This window comes from Otolemur garnettii, unplaced genomic scaffold (assembly GCF_000181295.1).
Source record: "Otolemur garnettii isolate 467f Iridium unplaced genomic scaffold, OtoGar3 scaffold00061, whole genome shotgun sequence".
Classification (NCBI taxonomy): domain Eukaryota; kingdom Metazoa; phylum Chordata; class Mammalia; order Primates; family Galagidae; genus Otolemur; species Otolemur garnettii.
In genome coordinates this window covers 7,563,973-7,583,867 of record NW_003852456.1, presented here as the reverse complement: position 1 = coordinate 7,583,867, position 19,895 = coordinate 7,563,973, and the positions used below count along the sequence as shown (strand labels likewise).

The 19,895-nt window shown below is 36.4% G+C and overlaps 1 protein-coding gene across 1 annotated transcript in view; it reads left to right on the top strand.

The window, feature by feature from the left end:
• Nucleotides 1-18,646, top strand: part of NEIL3 (nei like DNA glycosylase 3) — a 54,384-nt gene extending 35,738 nt beyond the window's left edge. The window contains exons 6-11 of the mRNA XM_003792798.2: nucleotides 1,859-1,933; nucleotides 3,528-3,694; nucleotides 9,936-10,105; nucleotides 11,527-11,947; nucleotides 16,821-16,995; nucleotides 18,485-18,646. Coding sequence (XP_003792846.2) covers nucleotides 1,859-1,933; nucleotides 3,528-3,694; nucleotides 9,936-10,105; nucleotides 11,527-11,947; nucleotides 16,821-16,995; nucleotides 18,485-18,646 — 1,170 coding nt within the window. The remainder of the gene's footprint in view (nucleotides 1-1,858; nucleotides 1,934-3,527; nucleotides 3,695-9,935; nucleotides 10,106-11,526; nucleotides 11,948-16,820; nucleotides 16,996-18,484) is intronic.
• The last annotated feature ends 1,249 nt before the right edge of the window (nucleotides 18,647-19,895 follow it).

The window sequence follows — 19,895 nt, the reverse complement described above, 5'->3', positions numbered from 1 at the left end:
ACATATTCACTTTATTCACATATTCACCAAAAAGTTGGGGACTGCAGGTTTAAAATCTATCCCCTCCTGCTAGAATGCAATCTCTAAAGTCCACAAGGGGACTTTATTCACTTTATTCACATATTCACTGACATATCCAAACTTACAAATACAGTGTCTGGCGTGTGGTAGCCATTAAAAGGTATTTTTACAATGTGTGAATGAACTAAACTCACTGCTTCCTTTTTCTCTATCAAATATATGCTAAATACACATTCTATACACACTTATACGTTCTTATTTACAGCTGTTGGTAACATGTGGAAATGCTGTATGAGTAGAATGATGAGAATAGAAGTCAGGTAGGAGGGACTGAGGAATGAGAAATCTGTGAAACAGAATTGAGAGTTCTTGTTCAAATAGCTTAGATTGGAGTGAAGATCAGACTGCTATGGGGGATACCAAGTTAAGGAATGGGTTTGTTGTGGTGGATTTTTTCCTTCTTCAGCAGGAAAGACCTGAATCTATTTATATGTTGCAACAAAAGAAAAAAAAAAACTGGTAGAGCAGGAGAGGTTAAAATTACAGAAGGAGAATGATGGTAATTAATAGGGCAAGATTCTGAGAATGTCAGAGTTAGAATCCAAACCCAGGTAGAATGTGTATTTTAGTTTCTAGGTAAGAACTCTGCATTAAGTCTCATTAAGTCTTTTATCTAGATCTGTTATTATTAGCTAAATTATTTTTACATAATAATTAACTGTTGACTAAATTATTTTCTTACATAAATCCAAAGATACCTCTGTACTTTGTGTTGATACTTCTACATAGTTTTGGAAAACATAAACCAGTAGCAATTAAGTTTTACAAGAAACAAATTAATGATAGCTTAAATTAGATAGTTCTGTATGGACATAATGAAACAGAATTTTAACAGAAATGAGCTTTCTAAAATCATTTAGACCTTTATGGAAAATTTTTTTGAAAAAAGAACCCAGGTATTATTATGTATGATGCACAGTCAATCCTGCAGAACCCCCATGTACAAAAAATTGGCCCTCTATGTAAGCAGGTTTTATATCCTGGGAATATTGTATTTTCAATCCTGTTTGACTAAAAAAATTCCACGTCTAAGTGGACCCAGGCAGTTCAAACCCATGTTGTCCGAGAGTCAACTGTACATATACATATTCACTCACATACAACAAGGCTAAGACACTAGACAGGATTTCTTCCGAAATTACCATTGAAAGAACATGTGCGAAATAATAATTAATTCTACAGTGGTAACACTGAGATTTATGCTAGCCTTGCTCACCAAAAAATTCTTTAGTAACTTCTGCTTCTGAGTTTTTCCATGTATTAATAAGCACTTTGATATTAATGCTTGTATATAAATTCGTGTCTCTTTAAGGCCTGAGAGTGAACTTGATAGTTTTCTACTCCTGTGCCTATTTTTCTCTCTCTCTTCTTTCATTCTGTTTTATGTTTTTCTTTTTAATTTTTTTCAAATCCAGCAAGACTTCACAAGGTGCCTCATGGACAATTCTGGGACTTTGAAAATGTTTAATACAGAACAAATATTCAATAACTATTTGAATTTACAGTTAAAATGTATAAGTAGGAATGGTGGTTTTAGCATTAGCCATTAAAAGTTACGTATATGAGAAATAGAGTTCTGGAAGATATGCATATATAGTTGACCCTTGAATGGCTCAGGGGCTGGGGACCTGCACAGTTAAAAATCTACAGGCAACTTTTGACTCTCTAAAAATTTAACTACTAATAGCCTGCTGTTGACTAAAAGCCTTACTGGTAAGGTAAAGTCAATTAACACATATTTTGTGTATGTGACTATACTCGGTTTTTTCATTTTAAGGCTTGTCAGTTAACAGATGAACAGACCCATCACCTTGTGAAAATGGTACGTGATTTCAGCATTCTCTTTTACAGGGTAAGAGCAAATTTTTCAACTGTGTAAAATATTAGTGGTTTCTCTTTTAATTGCACCAAAAATGTTAAAGCTGGATGTAGCCACCTAGTGGTAAGTGTCTGGAGATACAATAAAGAGAGTGACGTTTTGTGGGTATAATTAACATCTTGAAATTCTAGGTCACGGGTCAGTTAAAACGTGTTTTATTACAATCATATTAAATTATCTTTATACTAAGTTGAAGAGCAGCAATGTTAGCATTTTACACATTCTTGTTCTGTGTTTGGACATACAAATTATAGAAAGTCTAGAGACACAGGCCTATAATAATACTTCAAAACAAATAGATCTTAGTTCACTCAGGCTTTCCCACTTCCTATTTATGTGGTTTAGATTACTTAGATAACTATTTAAGTTTAGTTCATCTGTAAAATAGGATAATACTGTTCTGTCTACCACAAAGAGAGTTTTAGGAATGAAGTAAGTACTTGCTAACTTGTAAATTTTAAAAGTTGTATACTATATGCTTATATAGAGTTCAATACATACGTTTCATCTTTTGAAGTATCATAAATATTTCCGGTTTTTAGCCCGCCGTCCATTTTCTGCATTCAAAATTCTTGTTTTTACTATGTTCAGAAAGTCAAGAGATGTTAGCATTCTTCATTAATTGGCCTAAAGTGTTCACGGACCTCTTGCTTTATAGTTTTGCCTTGAGTAACTATGGCTATTTTTAAATGATGTATGCTCACATTTTCCAAACATAGGTGACTGTAGAAAACTGATCATTTTCTGCACAGATTAAATTGGGTATTGCAATGCTTTCTGTAATTTAATATAAGCTGTGTGATTTTCAGTTCATACATGGTGAGCCATTTTTCTGGGTTTTTGAATTTTTACAATGCTGATGGAAGTCCAAAATATTTCCTTTGTAGAAGCATTAAATGTTTGTGAATATTTATTTAGAATAAAATTAACAGAAAATATCAAAATATGTTTTGAAAACAGAACTTATACCCAAATGGGACATGTTCTTTACTAGGATAGTATTTGAATTTTTATTTTATTTTATTTTATTTATCTTTTTAGTGAATCTCTAAAGTTAAAAAATTGTCCTTCAGGTCGACAAAGAAGATGCTCTTGTTAAATGTTGTCCCCTAGAAATAAGCCTTTGGACTGGTAAAACTGAGTGAGCAGCTTCAATGTTCTGAAAATAATCAGATTAAAAGCTAATCTGTGCTTTTTCTTATAACCACATAATTACCTTTAATTAAAGAAAAACCTTTAAAGGATAAAGGACATTTTAAAATATAGGACTTTATTTAATATCTCACTGAGATAAGAGGGTAAAGCTATGCAAAGAACAGTTTTGAATACTAATAAGTTATAAAATAATGATTTAATTATTTCACATAAATCTTTGACAGATATTACTGAATCTTGTCAATACCCTTTTCTCAGATGAAGGAAAAGATCATATGGACATATGTGCAAACATATGTAAATTTTTAGTAGATCATTTTCAGAAATAACTGTGAAGAATTTGGCTCTTCAGCGACACCATTTTATAGATAGAAAACATAATTTGTTTTTTAATTTTATTTCTTTTTTTTAGTGCCATAAAGCAGGATCTGCTATCTCTAAACATTATAAGGTTTATAAGCGTCCTAATTGTGGTCAGTGCCACTGCAAAATAACTGTGTGTCGCTTCGGAGAGAACAACAGAATGACATATTTCTGTCCTCAGTGTCAGAAAGAAAATCCTCAACATGTTGACATTTGGTAAGATAGCCGATTTAAAGAGATACCATTTGCCCCAATCATTTAACTATAAGGCTAGATTTTATAATCAGAGAATAAAATTGAAGAACCATTAGGCTATTCATGAGAAAACATAATTCAAAAGTGTCTAAATGCTTGAATGCAAAGAGTAACATCATCAAAAGACCAGAAGGGGTCAATGATGATTTATGAGCCACTTCTGAATCCTAGTAGGAAATCTCTAGATCATACCTAGCCTTTAGCTTTATTCTAGTTTGTAAAGTAAGTACCAGGAGGTATCAGTGATTGGAAAAAAACCAAGTGTCCAAAAGTTTTTGCTTTACTTAGAAATAATATTCTTTTAGCCACTGAGTATGTCTCTTCCAATTAATTATATATTCTGGAACTGGGGAAATGACCACAGGAGAGGTTTGGGGCCCCCGTGTAGATGGACTTAAGCTAAAATGCCATTCATTGCTTGACCTGTCTGGTGGACCACAGTGATATGTTGGATCTCCTGGAATTGTCAGTTTAGAGCAAGCGTCCTCAAACTACAGCCAGCGGGCCACATGCAGCCCGTCTAGGACATTTATCCAGCCCGCCAGGTGATTTTGCCACCGCTGCCTGTCCTGCTTAGCAGCCAACTCGTCTTGGGGCCCACAGTCCAGCCCTGCAACGGTCTGAGGGACAGTGAACTGGCCTCCTGTTTAAAAAGTTTGAGGTTTAGAGCCAATGTCTAGTAATCCTTGCAAAATCTGGTTATAGAGATACATCAATTATAGATACATATAATTAGATGTATACGCAATATATACAATTAATTATCTAAACATATTTTAAACTATGTTATACTGACAGTGTTCTGGGTCTTGTAAGCTCTCCTCCCTCCTAATCTCATTCTGTTTTATATGTAGATACCCAGCTGAAGTCTTTGTTTGGAAAACCAATTATACAGTGCAAAATAAATGTTTACATAATAAAAACGCTTGAAAACCACTTCTATTTGCTCTATTCTTAGATTTTTCTGTGATTAATATATTCCATTTATTTTCTGATGAGTATTTGAACACTTTTTTGTTGACTAAGTTGTCTCATTTTACAGTCAACTAAAGAAGTCAGAAAAGCTCAAGAGCCATGAGCTAAATCCTCATGTTCCTTCAGTTGCTAAAAACTTACTTAACTCATTTGTGAAGTTTCCCCAAATTTTCCAGTTTTCATTAATTGAGCCACACTCTTAATTACATACTAATCTAGCATCATTTATGCATGTGAATATTGTGTCGTTTAGGGGAAACTACTTGAGGTATTTCTTTATTAATTTTTTTAAAATTAACTTTTTAAAATTTATTGTTTACTTTCTTTATAAGGATTTACTACCTGCCAGGTCTTGGGAATAAGACAAAATAGAACATGGCCCACCAACATGCACAACGTCTGGTGTGGGTAGTAAATGAGTAAATAATTTCTTCTTCTCCACAACAGAAGCACTGTAAAGGAGAATGTTTATACTAATGGCAGTAGAAGTACAGAGAAGCAAACACTTAAATATGCCTGGGAAGGGCAAGGAAAGCTTTCTGAAAGAGGTGATATTTGAGCTTAGTGTGGAAGGAAATAGGAATTCATCATAGACAAGAAGTAGGACAAGGATTTCTTGGAAGAGGAAATGGCTCGGAGGGAATACCTTGTGCATTTGGGTGTTTTTAATCTTTAAGAAAACATTCAGTCTCTAAAGACCATCTAGTTTGGAAACTGTACTGTTAGCTGGTTGCCAGTCAGGAAGAATTCAGTGCTGTTTGCACACTAATCCTTAGAGTAGGTGTATGACCTGGCACAGACTTTGGAGGGCACTTGGGAAAGAAACATAAGAAAACCTGTGATGGGCTATGCTTGGTAGGATAAACTTGTTCTGGGAAAACAGTTTGATTGCATTGTTGCTATGTTTACAACAAAATTAGAAAGGGATTCTTTTGACTACAGTGAAAAATTCGGATCAAATTATTATAAACTAAAATGTTAGTTTACGGGTCATGTAGCCAGAATAAGTATTTCATTAGCTTAATTAATGGAAAAGCTATAGGAACCAGACCCTTTGAGACTGCAGCCCATGAAGTTGACCTTGCCTGGACTCTACAGGTGGAATGAATAGGAGGACGAAAGGCAAGTTTAAGCCACTTCCTGCTTGCCTCAAGTCTCACCTTAGTAAGTTCCTTCTGGTTTTAGCAGAAGAGCTACATTCTGAAGGGCTTTCAGGTACTCCCAAGAATGCAGATTCAAAGTGGACCAAGTGAGATAAGCCGATGACTCAACGGAAATAGAACTTGAGCAGCAGCTTGGAAGTTCTTTTTATTCAAACCTTTAAATACTGTTTATTCATGTAGTTGGTTTTTTTTTTTTTTTTTTTTCAGTTTAAAAAACAATCAGTTTCTTCCCATGCTAATAACTTGTCTCCATGGAGAAGTACAGATTCCTTGGAGACCTCATTGTCCTCCATTCCCCTGCCTCACTCCCCACCTGCAGGAAGTCTGAGATGGCAGTTGAACTAGCCAGTATTTGCACTGCTGAGAGAATGCACAGAGGAAAGGGAGGAATGTCCAGGAGAGAATCCCACTATTGCCTTAACTTTGGTGATCAAAAGAAGAAAAGGTGCCCATGAGATCCATGATGCCATAGGAATGAATGAAGATAGGAAGTGGTTGAGATAGTCAAATTCAGTTGAGTTAAGAGAGGCTGGGGCTGCTGAGGGATGCCACTCTATTTGCTAACTGAGGTAGGTGATTTTCAAGAAGGCAGTTTTTGTTTGTTTTGAGGCAGTGACTCTGTCACTCTGGGTAGAATGCTGTGGCATCATCATAGCTCATAGCAACATCAAACTCCTGGACTTAAGTGATCCTCCTGCCCTCATCCTCTTGAGTAGCTGGGACTTTAGGCACCCGCCACCATGCCTAGCTGGTTTTTCTATTTTTAGTGGAGACGGGGTCTTGCTCTTACTTAGGCTGGACTCCAACTCCTGAGCTCAGGCAATCCACCTGCCTTGGCCTCCCAGAGTGCTGGGACTACAGGTATTAGCCACTGCACCTGGCCAAGAAGTCAATTTTACTAAGTTTTAATAGGTATGAAAGAGCAAAATTTGCACATTAAACTTATGTTTATGGAATATTGATAGAATACTATATTCCAGTGGGAAAATATTTTTTAAGAAAAACCTATCTATCCACGTAAGATGCCAGACAGACAGTGACTGATTGCTGAATCTCAGGGCTCCCCAGAGCATTGGCCACAGTGGGGCACGGTGACAGGGGAGGCTCATCTTGACAGAGTGGGCAGATAAGTCCCCGAGGAGATTGTTGAAAAGATCTGATAACTTGTCAAGATCCGGGGGTGGGAGAGAGTTTTCAAAGAATAGCCCAGAAATCATGAAGCCTCTGACTTGCTCCAGGAAAGATAAGAAGGCCTGTGGGACTGACCAGAGCAGAAGGAATGAAGGGCAGGGAGATGTTCTGCCTGGCCAGAACTGGAGGGCAGGCAGAGCCTGCTTGGTTATAAAAGAAGTTTCCTTTTTATTCTGAGTAGAACCAGAAGTCTTAAGAGGGTTTTAAATAGTCATGAAATACTTGTATTTTAACACATTGTTGACCAGTCACGAGTTACCCAGTAACCTGGATAGTTTCTGAGTAAAATTGCCAGTTAACAGTTAACATAGGAGCTGTTCCCTAATTCATTTCTCCCCGTCTCAATTTCCAGTTGTTTCAAATTCAGTCTATTCTATTTCTTTCTCCCCTCCTCATCTCAGCTGCTTATAATACAAAATCACTTTTCGCCTCTAACATCTTACACACAACTTAGACGTTTTGGCCCGATCTCCTGAGTGATGCTTGTGCCTTTTACTGACGAGACAAGCCAGTGGAGCTGCAGATCTGAGGATCACGAATTTTATTTCTATCAGTTTCTTGCCCCTGCTGGAACAAATGACCACAATCCTGGTAGCTTAAAGTAATGAATTTATTTGTTCAAATTCTAAATGCTAGAAATTCAACATCAGTTTCTTTGGCCAAGATTAAGGTGTTGGCCGGGCTGTGCCCCCTTGGGAGACTCAAAGGGAGAGTCCCTTCTGGTGGTTTATGTGGCTTCTGCCTTCCTTGCTGTGTGGCTGCATCACTCCTGTCTCTGCCTCTCTTACAAGGGACCACTTGTATAATCCAGGATACCCTTTGTCAAGATCTTCTTTACATCTGCAAAGGCCTTCGTTACAAAGTAACATTTATGGGTTCCTGGGATTATGGCCTAATATCTTTGGGAGGCCATAATTTGGCCTACTGCAATATGTCAAGTTTAAGATTCCTGTTACATACCCAGGAGGAGATTGGAAAAAATTTAGTAGTGGGTGATTAAGAAATACAGCAGTGGGAAAAAATGCTTCCAAAGTCTTTATATGTAACAATAAATATCCCCTTGTGATTAGAAAAGCCTGTAGGACAAAAGAAAATACAAGTAGTGAAGTCAGAAGGTCATTTAACTTATACTTAATTATGAATGAATGCACTGTGTTGCCTTTAAAATGAGTTAGTCGAGGTCAGGGATTAGGTCAAATAACAAATTCTGTAGAAGGTGTGATATTCTCTAAGAACAAGAAATATTGAGTACCATTAAAAGTCTAGGTAAACAAAGATTTAAGAATTGTATTGAGATGTATCTGACTTTCAGATTTTCTTATGCTATTTATTATTTTACCTGACATGCCTGATTTTAAAAACTGGTGTAATTTTATGTAAGGAACAAAATGTTGCAAAAGACAAGGTTATCTTTGAACAGGGGTCCTCAAACTTTTTAAACAGGAGGCCAGTTCACTGCCCCCTCAGACCATTGGAGGGCCGGACTGCAGGCCCCTGGACAAGTCGGTTGCTAAGCAGGACAGGCAGCGGTGGCAAAAACACCCAGCGGGCTGGATAAATGTCCTAGGCTGGCCGCATGTGGCCTGCGGGCCGTAGTTTGAGGACGCCTATCTTTGAAAGTCAAAGAACTTGTGTTCTGAAATGCCAGACACATGGTCCTTACCTGGAAGAGGTTTTTTCAGTATGCATGTTTGGAATCATGAAAAGAATCCATGATCCTTCCGTGGATGCTGAACCATGTGATGGGCAACCTATGGGTGGGTATTGGAGAATAGGACTATATCAGAGCTTTATAAAGTCACTTTGTGCAACAATAAATGATCAGTGAAGAATTTTAGATGGCCAGGTGTGGTGTCTCACACCTGTAATCCCAGCACTCAGGGAGTCCAAGGCAGGTAGATTGCCTGAGCTCAGGAGTTGGAGACCAGCCTGAGCAAGAGCAAGACCCTGCCTGTCTCTACTAAAAACAGAAAAACTAGCCAGGTATGGTGGTGGGTGCCTTATAGTCGTAGCTACTTAGGAGGCTGAGGCAAGAGGACCACTTGAGCGCAAGTGTTTGAGGTTGCTGTGGGCTATGATGCCATGGCACTATACCCAGGGTGATGGAGTGAGACTCTGTCTCAAAAAAAAAAAGTAAATTTCAGGTGGAAAATTGTGATTTGCATTTGTGGCCAAAAATCAGGGTTGGTTTTATTGTTTGCTTACTAATCTGTTAGTTACATATCTATCAGGAAAGAGTTTTACATGATGGGAAGTAACACAAGAATAGATTATCTTTGTTCCTCAGTACAGATCAATGAATTGATAATATGGTATAGTATTAAGCAGATACTGCAGAGATATTCCAGATTGCCTAGAGTTCTCTTTTCAGTCCTCTAATTTCTGTATAATTCCTTTTTCTCCCTGTCTGATTTGGTTGAATAAAGATATTTTAATTTAGATTTTTTAATGCTTAACATGTTATTTGAGCAATACTTCCTAGTTATGCTAAATTTTTTAGTTTAAAAAAACATAATTCTGGGTGGCGCCTATGGCTCAAAAGGGTAGGGTGCCAGCCACATATGCCGGAGTTGGTGGGTTCAAACCCAGCCCCAGCCAGAAATTGCAAAAAACCAAAAACAAATGAAAAAAAAAAAAAAAACACAATTCTTTAACTCTAAATAAAAATTTTTATTTGTTACTTCTGACTTTAACAGCATTTAGTAGGGTTCAAGTGAAAACATTTTATTCTAAGATACAGATGTAACTTGTAAGCCATTATGAACAGGTAGCATTGGAATGTTGATGATTCTATAATAGCTTTCAACTTAGAATGTCTAAGAACAAGGCAATAATAACAATCTTAATGACTAATTTTTAAAATTATTTCGTAGCAATTTACCAGCTAGAAATACTATAATCAGTTGGATATCCAGCAAGGTGGACCATCTTATGGACACTGTGGCTCGGAGATCTGAAGAAGAATGGACGTGTGGAGTATGTACACTAATAAATAAGCCATCTTCTAAGGCATGTGATGCTTGCTTGACCTCAAGGCCTATGGGTAAGACTGAATTTTGATTTTGAGTGTGTTATGTCCTAAGAGGGTTAATTATACCAAGTCTTGTACCATCTTGATATTCCATAACTAAGTTAAATGCTTTTTCTCCCTAAAGATTTAAAGGAATTGCCAGATTTTCTATGTAAACTATGCTAATATTCTGTTGAATATATATTTTTTTAAAACAAGGAGAGAAAACATGCTTGGGCTAAAATAGTATGTGCCTTTGTATCTCAAAAAACAGAGATTATCACATCTGTTCTCTGTTTCTAATGAATTATTCAATAAAGCTTTGTTTTATGCAGATTTCAGCAACTTTTGAGTTTGTTATTCAGTCCAAGTGTGTCATAAATTGAAAGGGAGGGTTTCTGTAAGAATATCTTTGCAGGTGGAATAGAAAAATGCTGATTTTTTTCTCTTCTTTATCTTTTCTACCCCTTGTTATTAAAATCTTTACCCAGACAATTGTACTGATTTCATTGAAATCCTTCAGAATAACTCTCTATAGCTCACGATTTCACGCGTTTAGAGAATGTAAAACCTCTGAGGAAACCTGTGATTAGGAACCATCTCATTGCTGCAGCTTCTATTGTGTTCTCAAAGCGTTCTTTCTTTCTTCAATTAGAGATGAGAAAGTTCATTCTTGACTTATGAACCCCTACATTGTGCTCCTGTCATGCTGTGTTTTGTTCCCTGGGCCAGTAAGGCAGGCACCACCCCTTGCACTGCTTTGCTGCCAGCAGAAGGGGCTGCACCTCGTATTTCTACCCCCTGGAGCACACAGAAAACCACCATCTTCAAGTTTACACTCGCATTTCAACATTCTGAAGTGCCTTTACACGTCTCATTAACAATTCTGCTAATTTTCTGAGTATGAAAAACATGTATCTTAACAACAATATAGAACATACTATAATACAGAATCCAAGATCCTAGGATACTTTGTTGAGACATTGTATTTAATAAATGATAAGTCTTCATAATTCATCTTAGTTAATACAAGGTTTTCACTTTGTCTTGACATTCACAGACACATCCCAAGGAGTCTAGAAATAGGCCTCTGATTGCTGACCTAAAGATTTATGGGGTATCATCTCTTAATTATCACTTCTTTAATACATTGCCTAATATTAGCAAAATGGATAGCCGAATGACCTTTAAACGCTTAAGTGTAATATAAAGCAAATGCCAATCTTTGGTTAAACCCGTCTCTGGGTCTTAAAAGTTATTGAAATTTTGCATTTGAAATAATATTTCATTTCCTAACCAGAAGAAGATTAATTCTGACCTGCTCAAGCTGATTTCATAATACTAGTTTTATATGTTAGTTCACTGTAAGAAAGTGAACTGATTTTTTTAGTTAAAAATGTTTTGAATAGTCAGTATGTTATATTTATGTTACAGAATTATTTGTCTTCTTTCAGATTCAGTGTTCAAGAGTGAAGAAAATCTTATTGACTTTAACAACTTAGTGAAATTCCCTTGTAATAGCTTCAGAAAACCAGATAGAGAAGTGAAAATCAACAGAAAAACTGCATTCGGAACCACAACCCTTGTCTTGAGTGATTTTAGCAATAAATCCAGTACTTTGGAAAGAAAAACAAGCCAAAGCCAGATACCAGAGGGGGAATTTTCCAACTCTCTTCCTACTAATGTTTGTTTTAGTGATACACAGCACCCCTCCAAAGAGAGAACAAACCGTCTACCTCAACTATCTAGCAAAGTAAACATATCACCTGCAGTCTGCCCTGAGTCTAAATTATTCAGTCCAGCACATAAAAAATTGAAAACAACCCACTACTCATCACCAGATCTCAAAAGTTGCAACCCTGGATTTTATAAAAGGTATGATGCTTCTAACCTTGATCTTTAAGGTATTTGTATTAAGTTGTAAGAAGACAGAAATATCATCCATTGCTAAGGAAGTTGAATTGATTTGGGTAATGTAAATCAAACACTCAAAGATTCCTTTCCCTTCTCTAGTTTAAAATGTTAGAGATGGGAAGGAAATGAAAAATAGAATTGCTTACCTCCATCTATAAAAAGTTCTTTTTTTCTGATGGCAAACATACACTTGCTCAATACAGAATACTTGGAAAAGTTTGGAAAATATGAAGAAAAATACGTAAGTCACTCATAATCATAGCAGCTATCAATAACCATTTTTAGCATTTTTTTATATTTCTTTCCAGTGGAAAATAATTCCTCTAGAAGGAAAACTGTCATTTATAGAAGTTTAGTAAGTATCCTGTGTTGTGAAGAGAGGGATTTGAGGTGGCTTTTTTGGATGACCTTTCTGTTAAAGAACTTGGGGATGATGGTCCTAAAGAGCATCCTTGCTACTTTTGTATCTAAAATTCAGAAGTTGTAATTTCAGTTAATAGATACTGCCAGAGCAGATACATTTTGTAGAACTACAAGCTACAAGACCTGAAGACCCTCAATTGCTGTTACCTGTAATGCAGAAATTTTAAGATACACTATCATCGACCTTTTTCCTTAATGATTACTGACAGCTCCTGGACCGATTTCTTCTGACCATCCTTTGTCCCACCTAGTCTCTTTATCTGAGCTTCCTAACTGTCACTACTTAATGTTAAGCATCCATCAGAGAGGCATTTCTTTAAAACTTCCCTTTCCTTTTTTTTGAGACAGAGTCTCACTCTGTCACCCTAGGAAATAAGCTTTTAGGATTCCTAGAGGTTGGTTTATAGTGCACCAAGTAGCTGGGATTACAGGCACCAAAATACCCGGCTACTTTTTCTTTTTCAGTAAAGACAGGGTCTTGCTCTTGCTTAGGCTGGTGGGCAACTCCTGAGATCAAGTGATAAGCCCACTGAGGCCTCCTAGAGTGCTGGGAGTACAGGCATTAGACACGGTTTGCAGCCCCAGATTTTCTTTTCTAAGCTGCCTTTTTCCCCCTTTATAAAGCAGATGTCTTTAGTCTAGCGTTTTGAACTGAAGTGAAGAATTTTTAACATGTGAAGCAAAGATTCTTCCCATGTGTGTCTTTTCTTGCCTCTGGGAGACAAGCAGAGAAAGAGTTAGAGTCATCCCTTGACATCTATGGAGGCTGGTTCCCACACCACCAGGATACCAAAACTCTCATTCTCAAATCCCAAATATAAATGGGGCAGTATTTGCATATAATCCATGCACCTCCTCCTGTATATTTAAAATCATCTCTAGCTTACTTCTAATACCTAATACATTGTTGATAGTTGTTATACTATGCTTTTTATTTGTATTATTTTTCATCCTTTTCTTTCCCAGAATATTTTTGATTCGAGGTTAGTTGAATCCATGGATGTGAATACTCTTTAGATGTTCTTTGGGTGGAATCTGTTCCACTCCTAATCCCTCTAGGAGTGGAACCACCTGATGAGGAACCACTCCAAACCACCCTTTAGGAATCTTTAAAGCTTATTTCCTAGTAATTCTGAGACAGTTTTTACCTAATAGATACATTTATTCCAAGTTTCTGATTCTGACATCAGTTAATCCTGATGATTTATCTTTGACTGATTTTTTTTTTTGGTAAATGTTATGTTCATAATCATTTATGATAACTGGTTTAACTTTTATCCATGTACTTACATTTGAATTATTCTATATGCCAAACTTTTTTTTTCTTTTTTTTTTTTATTGAATGCTAACTATGTACATTAATGCACTTCTGGGGTACAGTGTGGGGTTTTCACATGCAATCTGAAATACTTCCATCAAACTGGTCAACACAGCCTTCATGTCATTTTCTCAGTTATTGCTTTAAAACGTTCACATTCTACTCTTAGAAAGATTCACTTGTACCCCTATAAGATAAACCTCAGAAGTAATCCCTCCAAACCCCCTCCCTCCACCCATTCCCCCCTCCCTTCTCCCTCCCCCCTCCCCATATTCTTAGGCTATTTGGCCAAACTTTTAACTTCCTGGTAAACATACCAGTTTTTCACTTTAACACTAATTAATGTCTCAGGATGGAGCTCTCGAAGGAGTTAAGAGTGTTTGAGTTGGGATGCTGTCCTGTAGGAGCGAGTCATTTTTGAACAGCCTTTTCTGTTCTATGGCATAAGCAGAAAGAATAGAGATGATCATCTTAAAATATTATGGTATTCATACCCACGTGAAATATCTTCGTGTATTTTTATCCCCTTCATGCTTTGTAGGAAATCTTAGACAATTTAACTAATGAATTAGAGATTTAAGAAAAAACATTAATTTAACCTTAAACTTAAATGGTTTCTTCATAAGCCATTAGTAGTAGGACCATATGATTAATCACAGTGCACAGCATTACTCAGAAATGCTGCAGCCTGTGTATGTATTGAATATAAGAACACTAGGACTGAGACTCTACAATCAATCAAGATCAACTAGCAGAATAAATGTCAAGTGATGAAATAAATTCACCCAGCAGCCCTTCTGCACCCAGCTACTTTACAAGGAATAAATTGCAAATTACTGTCATTTATTTCATTTTTACCCTTGTCTGGCAGCTATAGTGTTCATCTTGTGGACAAGATGCTTAGCAGAAGCTCACAGCATAATACTGTTAAAGCAGGTAGTTCACTCATAATTTATGGCTAGTTTATTTTTTCTTTAATAATTATGTGGTAATTTGGCTTTTGTTCTCTTAATTATGGATCACATTACCACACAGTGTTGATGAGGCATATTCTCAGTTTGGTCTTTAAATATATGTGATTCCATCTAGCTACTGGATTGTAAATTAGATGATTGAACCGATTTTTAAGCAGTTAAGAAAAACAACTAGAAACAGTTTAAGCCTTTGATCCAATTATTATAAATACAGCAAAACAAAGTGATGTATTTTTAAAGAGCATGTGTTTTAGGTTGAAATATTTCCTGAACTGATGCTAAGGCTGACACAGAAGAGTGAAATGATACGATCGGTACTATTTTCTCATGTCTGCTGGCATCACGGGGGCTAGAGGTCTGACTTTAATCATGAGTGCAAGCACTGAAACTGTGTACTTGTTTCTAGGTCACTTTTTGGAATTTTTAGTCCCTAAAGATTTCAGAACTACCTGAGACCATCTAGGATGAGCCATTTTAATGTCTGTTTGATCCCTTAAATAATCCTGGATGACAAAATACATGCAATGTGATTGATTAATTTAAAAAAATAAAATTCAGGTAGCATTTTTATTAAAATAAACTACTCTAAGGTCAAGCATGGGAGCTCATGCCTGTAATCCCAGCACTCTGGGAGGGAGGCTGAGGCAAGTGGATCCCTTGAGCTCAGGAATTAGTGACCAGCCTGAGCAAGAGTAAGACCCTGTATCTAAAAAAAAAAAAAAGAAAAGAAAAGAAAAATTAACTGGGTATCACAGCAAGTGCCTATAGTCCCAACTACTCAGGAGACTGAGGAAGGAGAATTGCTAGAGCCCCAAGTGTTTGACATTTTTGTGAGCTAAGATGTCATCAGGGCAGAAGGACAAAGGTAAAAGGTGAGATTGAGGTGGAAGCCCAAATGGCTTCTTTCAAGTTCATTTCTTTCATTGTTCCTTTTTTAGTGTAAAGTTAACCATACCCAGCCATATGCTCTTTGTACCCAAGGTATGGTCCACTGACCAGAGCATTGTTGTATAAATGAGTTTAAACCAATTTTGTCACAAACAATAGATGACTTTCTCTGAAGATTTCAACCACCTGTGATGTCTTAGGTCATCACTATAGAAAAAAATGTGTGAAAAATGCAATTTAAGAAATAAGGAAAAAGGGAAAACACCTCTGACTTTTAAGTATTTTTAAAAATTATTTTATAGTGAAATTTTATTATTTAGAAATTTACCCAAAGTATGAGAAAGGATAAACTGGTCATCAAAAAGTTAAAAAATGGGAATATTTAAAAGGAAGGATTTCTGGTTTTAATTAATATGAACACTTTTTTCTCTTTATCTGGTTTATTAAAAGACTAACTTATAAAGGTACTAGTAGCATATGCACAATATAGGAAATTAAAAATTATAACGAAGCTCCTTCTCAAAGAGAAAATTCTGCTGCTACAGCTGCAGTCCAAGGCCAGCCTCTAACCTTTGCATGAGGTGTGTGAGGAAAACCTCCAAATACCCATGATTCTAATTGGGAGGGAGAATAGAGCTTCCCCACTAGCTTTGCAGAATTCACTTTTCTGCCCTACCAGGCAGCCTGTTTTTTGTTGGAATATGATTGCAACTATTACAGTAGCCTTGATCAAAGAAAAGCATAGAAAATTGTCTTTAAAGTGGACAGTGGAGAGAGTGATCTCCATGGCCTTGTCATAGCCACTGATGAAAGTTTGCTACCTATGAGAAAATAATTAGAGAAGATTGTCACTCTCCTTACCTTGGGGGATGGGAGACAGCTGGACTTGAGAATGTCTCAGAGGAAATAAAAGTAGCCACACTTTTATGTGGCTAAGACAAGAACTGACTATTGCCAATGAAAACTAAGAAAATCTGACATACTGGGTACACATTTTGGTTGTTTTTATCCTTTAGAAATTTATTTGTTTGGTATACATAGATTTGGAAGTAAATTAGAATTACCTAAGAAACAAAGAATTGATTTGTGTAATTACCTAAAGTCAACCATGGTCCACTTTTTGATGTGATTTCTTTTTTGTGAGGGAAATTCTAACATGCAGGGGTGAGGTGGTGTGAATGACCCCTTTAGCACTATTACGCTGTAGTTATTTTGTAACCTGTCACTGCAGTGAACTTCAAATTAAAATGACAGATGGTCCTTGTACATCAAATTCCGGCAGTCCTCGCTGCAGTAAACACAACCGCCTCTGCCTTCTTCGAGTCGTGAGGAAAGATGGCAAAAACAAGGGCAGGCAGTTTTATGCTTGTCCCCTGCGTGGAGAAGCACAATGTGGATTCTTTCAAGTATGTGTAAGATTCATCTAGCTTACTGCAATGTAATTGACTACTTTGGTCATTAAAGTGTAGCAAATAGCAGTGCTTTTCTAGCTTTATCCTTAAATTTTAAATAGACATATTGGTATTCAGTCTAAAGTGTGAATGTTGAAGAACTGAAAATTCAAAGATATTCAGCCAAAAAATTATAATAATAAAACAACAAGTAGGTTATTAGTATATTTCATGATGCTACATTTGTAACCACAAGTCTAAGAGTGTTGTTGCTCTTGACTTGTAATAAAAAGTAGAAGGTATTGAGCAAAAAGAAAGTACCAGGATGATCCAGGATAAGAATTTAGGCTTCCAAACTTCAGCACTATATCTAAAACTTTGATTTATGCATTGGCCCGCAAGAAAAACAATTGCACACCTAAGATTTACAATAATCTTAGCAAATACTGCTATACAAGCTTACCCCCAAAAATGATGGCACAATAACAATTTAGCTAAGGCAAGGGTGTCCAACCTGTGGCCCACAGGCCACATGCTGATTTTGTGAGGACTTTTGCTTATCTGTGATATCAGATATCATGAAAAGTATGCATGGACCATTTTGTTTTTATGTTTTGTTTTGGTTTTTTTTTTTTTTTTGCTAATCAGCTTTTGTTAGTGATTCTGTATTTAAAGTGTGGTCTAAGAGAACTCTTTTTCTTCCAAGGTGAGGCAGAGAAAAAAAGAAAGGTTGGACACCCCTGATAGGTTATTTCTCATGCCATCCCAATTTCTGAATATGTCACTGAAAGTGAATCTGAAATGGGGGACACAAACCTGGGATCCTTTTACTTTTAATCTTATTTTGTGCTCCTCAGCATGACATCTCACCATGCTGTGTGTGATTCTAATGTTTAAAGATATATAGAGAGTGGCCATAAAGTTCATGTGCAATTTAAAATATTGTGCAATTAGATTTCCTCTTTATGAAGCCTTTATAGATTTAATGGACAAAATATCATTAGCAACATTCATAATATTGCTAAAAATATTATCACCTACTTCGTACCTCTTGTAAGGCCAAAATTAATAAGAATAACAATGTAATCTGCCTAATTTAGTCTGAGAAAGTCCCTATTGTTTTTTTCTTTTCCTAAGAGACTAAGGAAGTTTAGTATTAGAATCGTGACAAATCTTTGCTCGTACAGTTTTAATTAAAACATATCTATAGCAGAGACACTGGTGATTAAAGCAAGATTCTGGTAGTTTTCATTTACTCTTAATAATGTGAAGGAACTTCTGTAAACATCCCTTTAGACAAAAGGAAGCTCAGATGTAATGCAAACAAATTTGTTAGGTGCTTCTTATAGGACATAGACCTTTCTAAGGCTAATAACTAATGACTTATGTCTGTTTTGTAATCAAAGTAATGGTGACAGCAGAGAAGGCAAAATGGCACCTACCATGTGAGCCTGGGCTGAGCCTGCGGGTCACTCTAACTTTTCTCTTCTTTCTCCCACCACAGTGGGCAGATTTGTCCTTTCCCTTTTGCAGCCATGGCAAACGCTCCATCATGAGAACAGTGTTGAAGATTGGACCTAATAATGGAAAGAACTTCTTTGTGTGTCCTCTTGCAAAGGAAAAACAGTGTAATTTTTTCCAGTGGGAAGAAAATGGGCAGGAATAAAAATTATTTCAGGATGCTGATATTTTTTCTTACTGTAGAATATCTGGCTTTCATCTCTTCAAACTGTGTGTAATGTGTAGTGTCCTTTTGTTGAATAGAAAGGATGTAGGATATCTATGGTACGTTGAAAAGGTATTGTAATATTTGAAAATATTCTTTTTAAAAAAAAAAATGTGCTTCTTCTTTCCATGCTGTGGCTATGTGTTTTCCTTTTACCTTGGTGGATGCTCTGGGAGTTTTATTGGCTGGACAGCATATTCCATTTAGAATGTATATTTCATGTGTTTGGTAATGACAATAAAGTGGTTTTAGTGTGTTCTAAGTCTCTTGTAACTTTAAGGAAGCAGTGATTTTTTTTTCCTTTTTTTAGGAGCTGAGTAGGGAGCACAATAAAATATATTATGGTCTAGGTAAGCAGGGTTTTTTTGTTTTGTTTTGTTTTTGAGAGGCTTATGCAGCAAAATAAAATAAGATATTCTGGTCTATGTGAATACTTTTCTCAGGTGCCACCGCTATTTATAATATATGATTAAAACTACTTCTTGTTGGCTGGGTGCAGTGACTCAACGCCTGTAATCCCAGCACTTGGGAGGCCGAGGTGTGTGGATTGCCTGAGCTTACAGGTTTGAGACCAGCCTGAGCAAGAGCAAGACCCTCATCTTTAAAGCATAGCCGGGCATTGTGGCAGGTGCCTGTAGTCCCAGCTACTTGGGAGGCTGAGGCAAGAGAATCACTTAAGCCCAAGAGTTTGAGGTTGTTGTGAGCTGTGATGCCATGGCATGGCACTCTACTGAGGGTAACAAAGTGAAACTGTATCTCAAAAACAAAATTCAAAAACAAAACTACTTCTTATTTTCTTAAATAAAAATTTAAAAATTTTATGAAAAAGAGGATACACATTTTTTATTCTGCTCAACAAATGTTAAGTTCCCATTAAGTGCCAGGGATATGCCAAACCAGTGTATAACTTCATTTTAACATATTACTTTTAAAAATAGGTCAGTTTCAAAAGCTTCATAATGTATTTTTTTAACTTCTACTTTTATTTTATTTTAAATACCCTCCTCTTTTTAATTCAAAATTTAGTCCAGGTAATTGTATGATTGCCTCCTAAAAGACAATACCAATCTTTAAGGTGTATCTATGTACATTTGTGAAAAACTCCTTTCAGAGCTGGTTTGTTCTGTTTAATAATAATAATAAGGATGGTATTGAAGATGGCTTGAACAGCTTCTGAAGTTGATCAGCA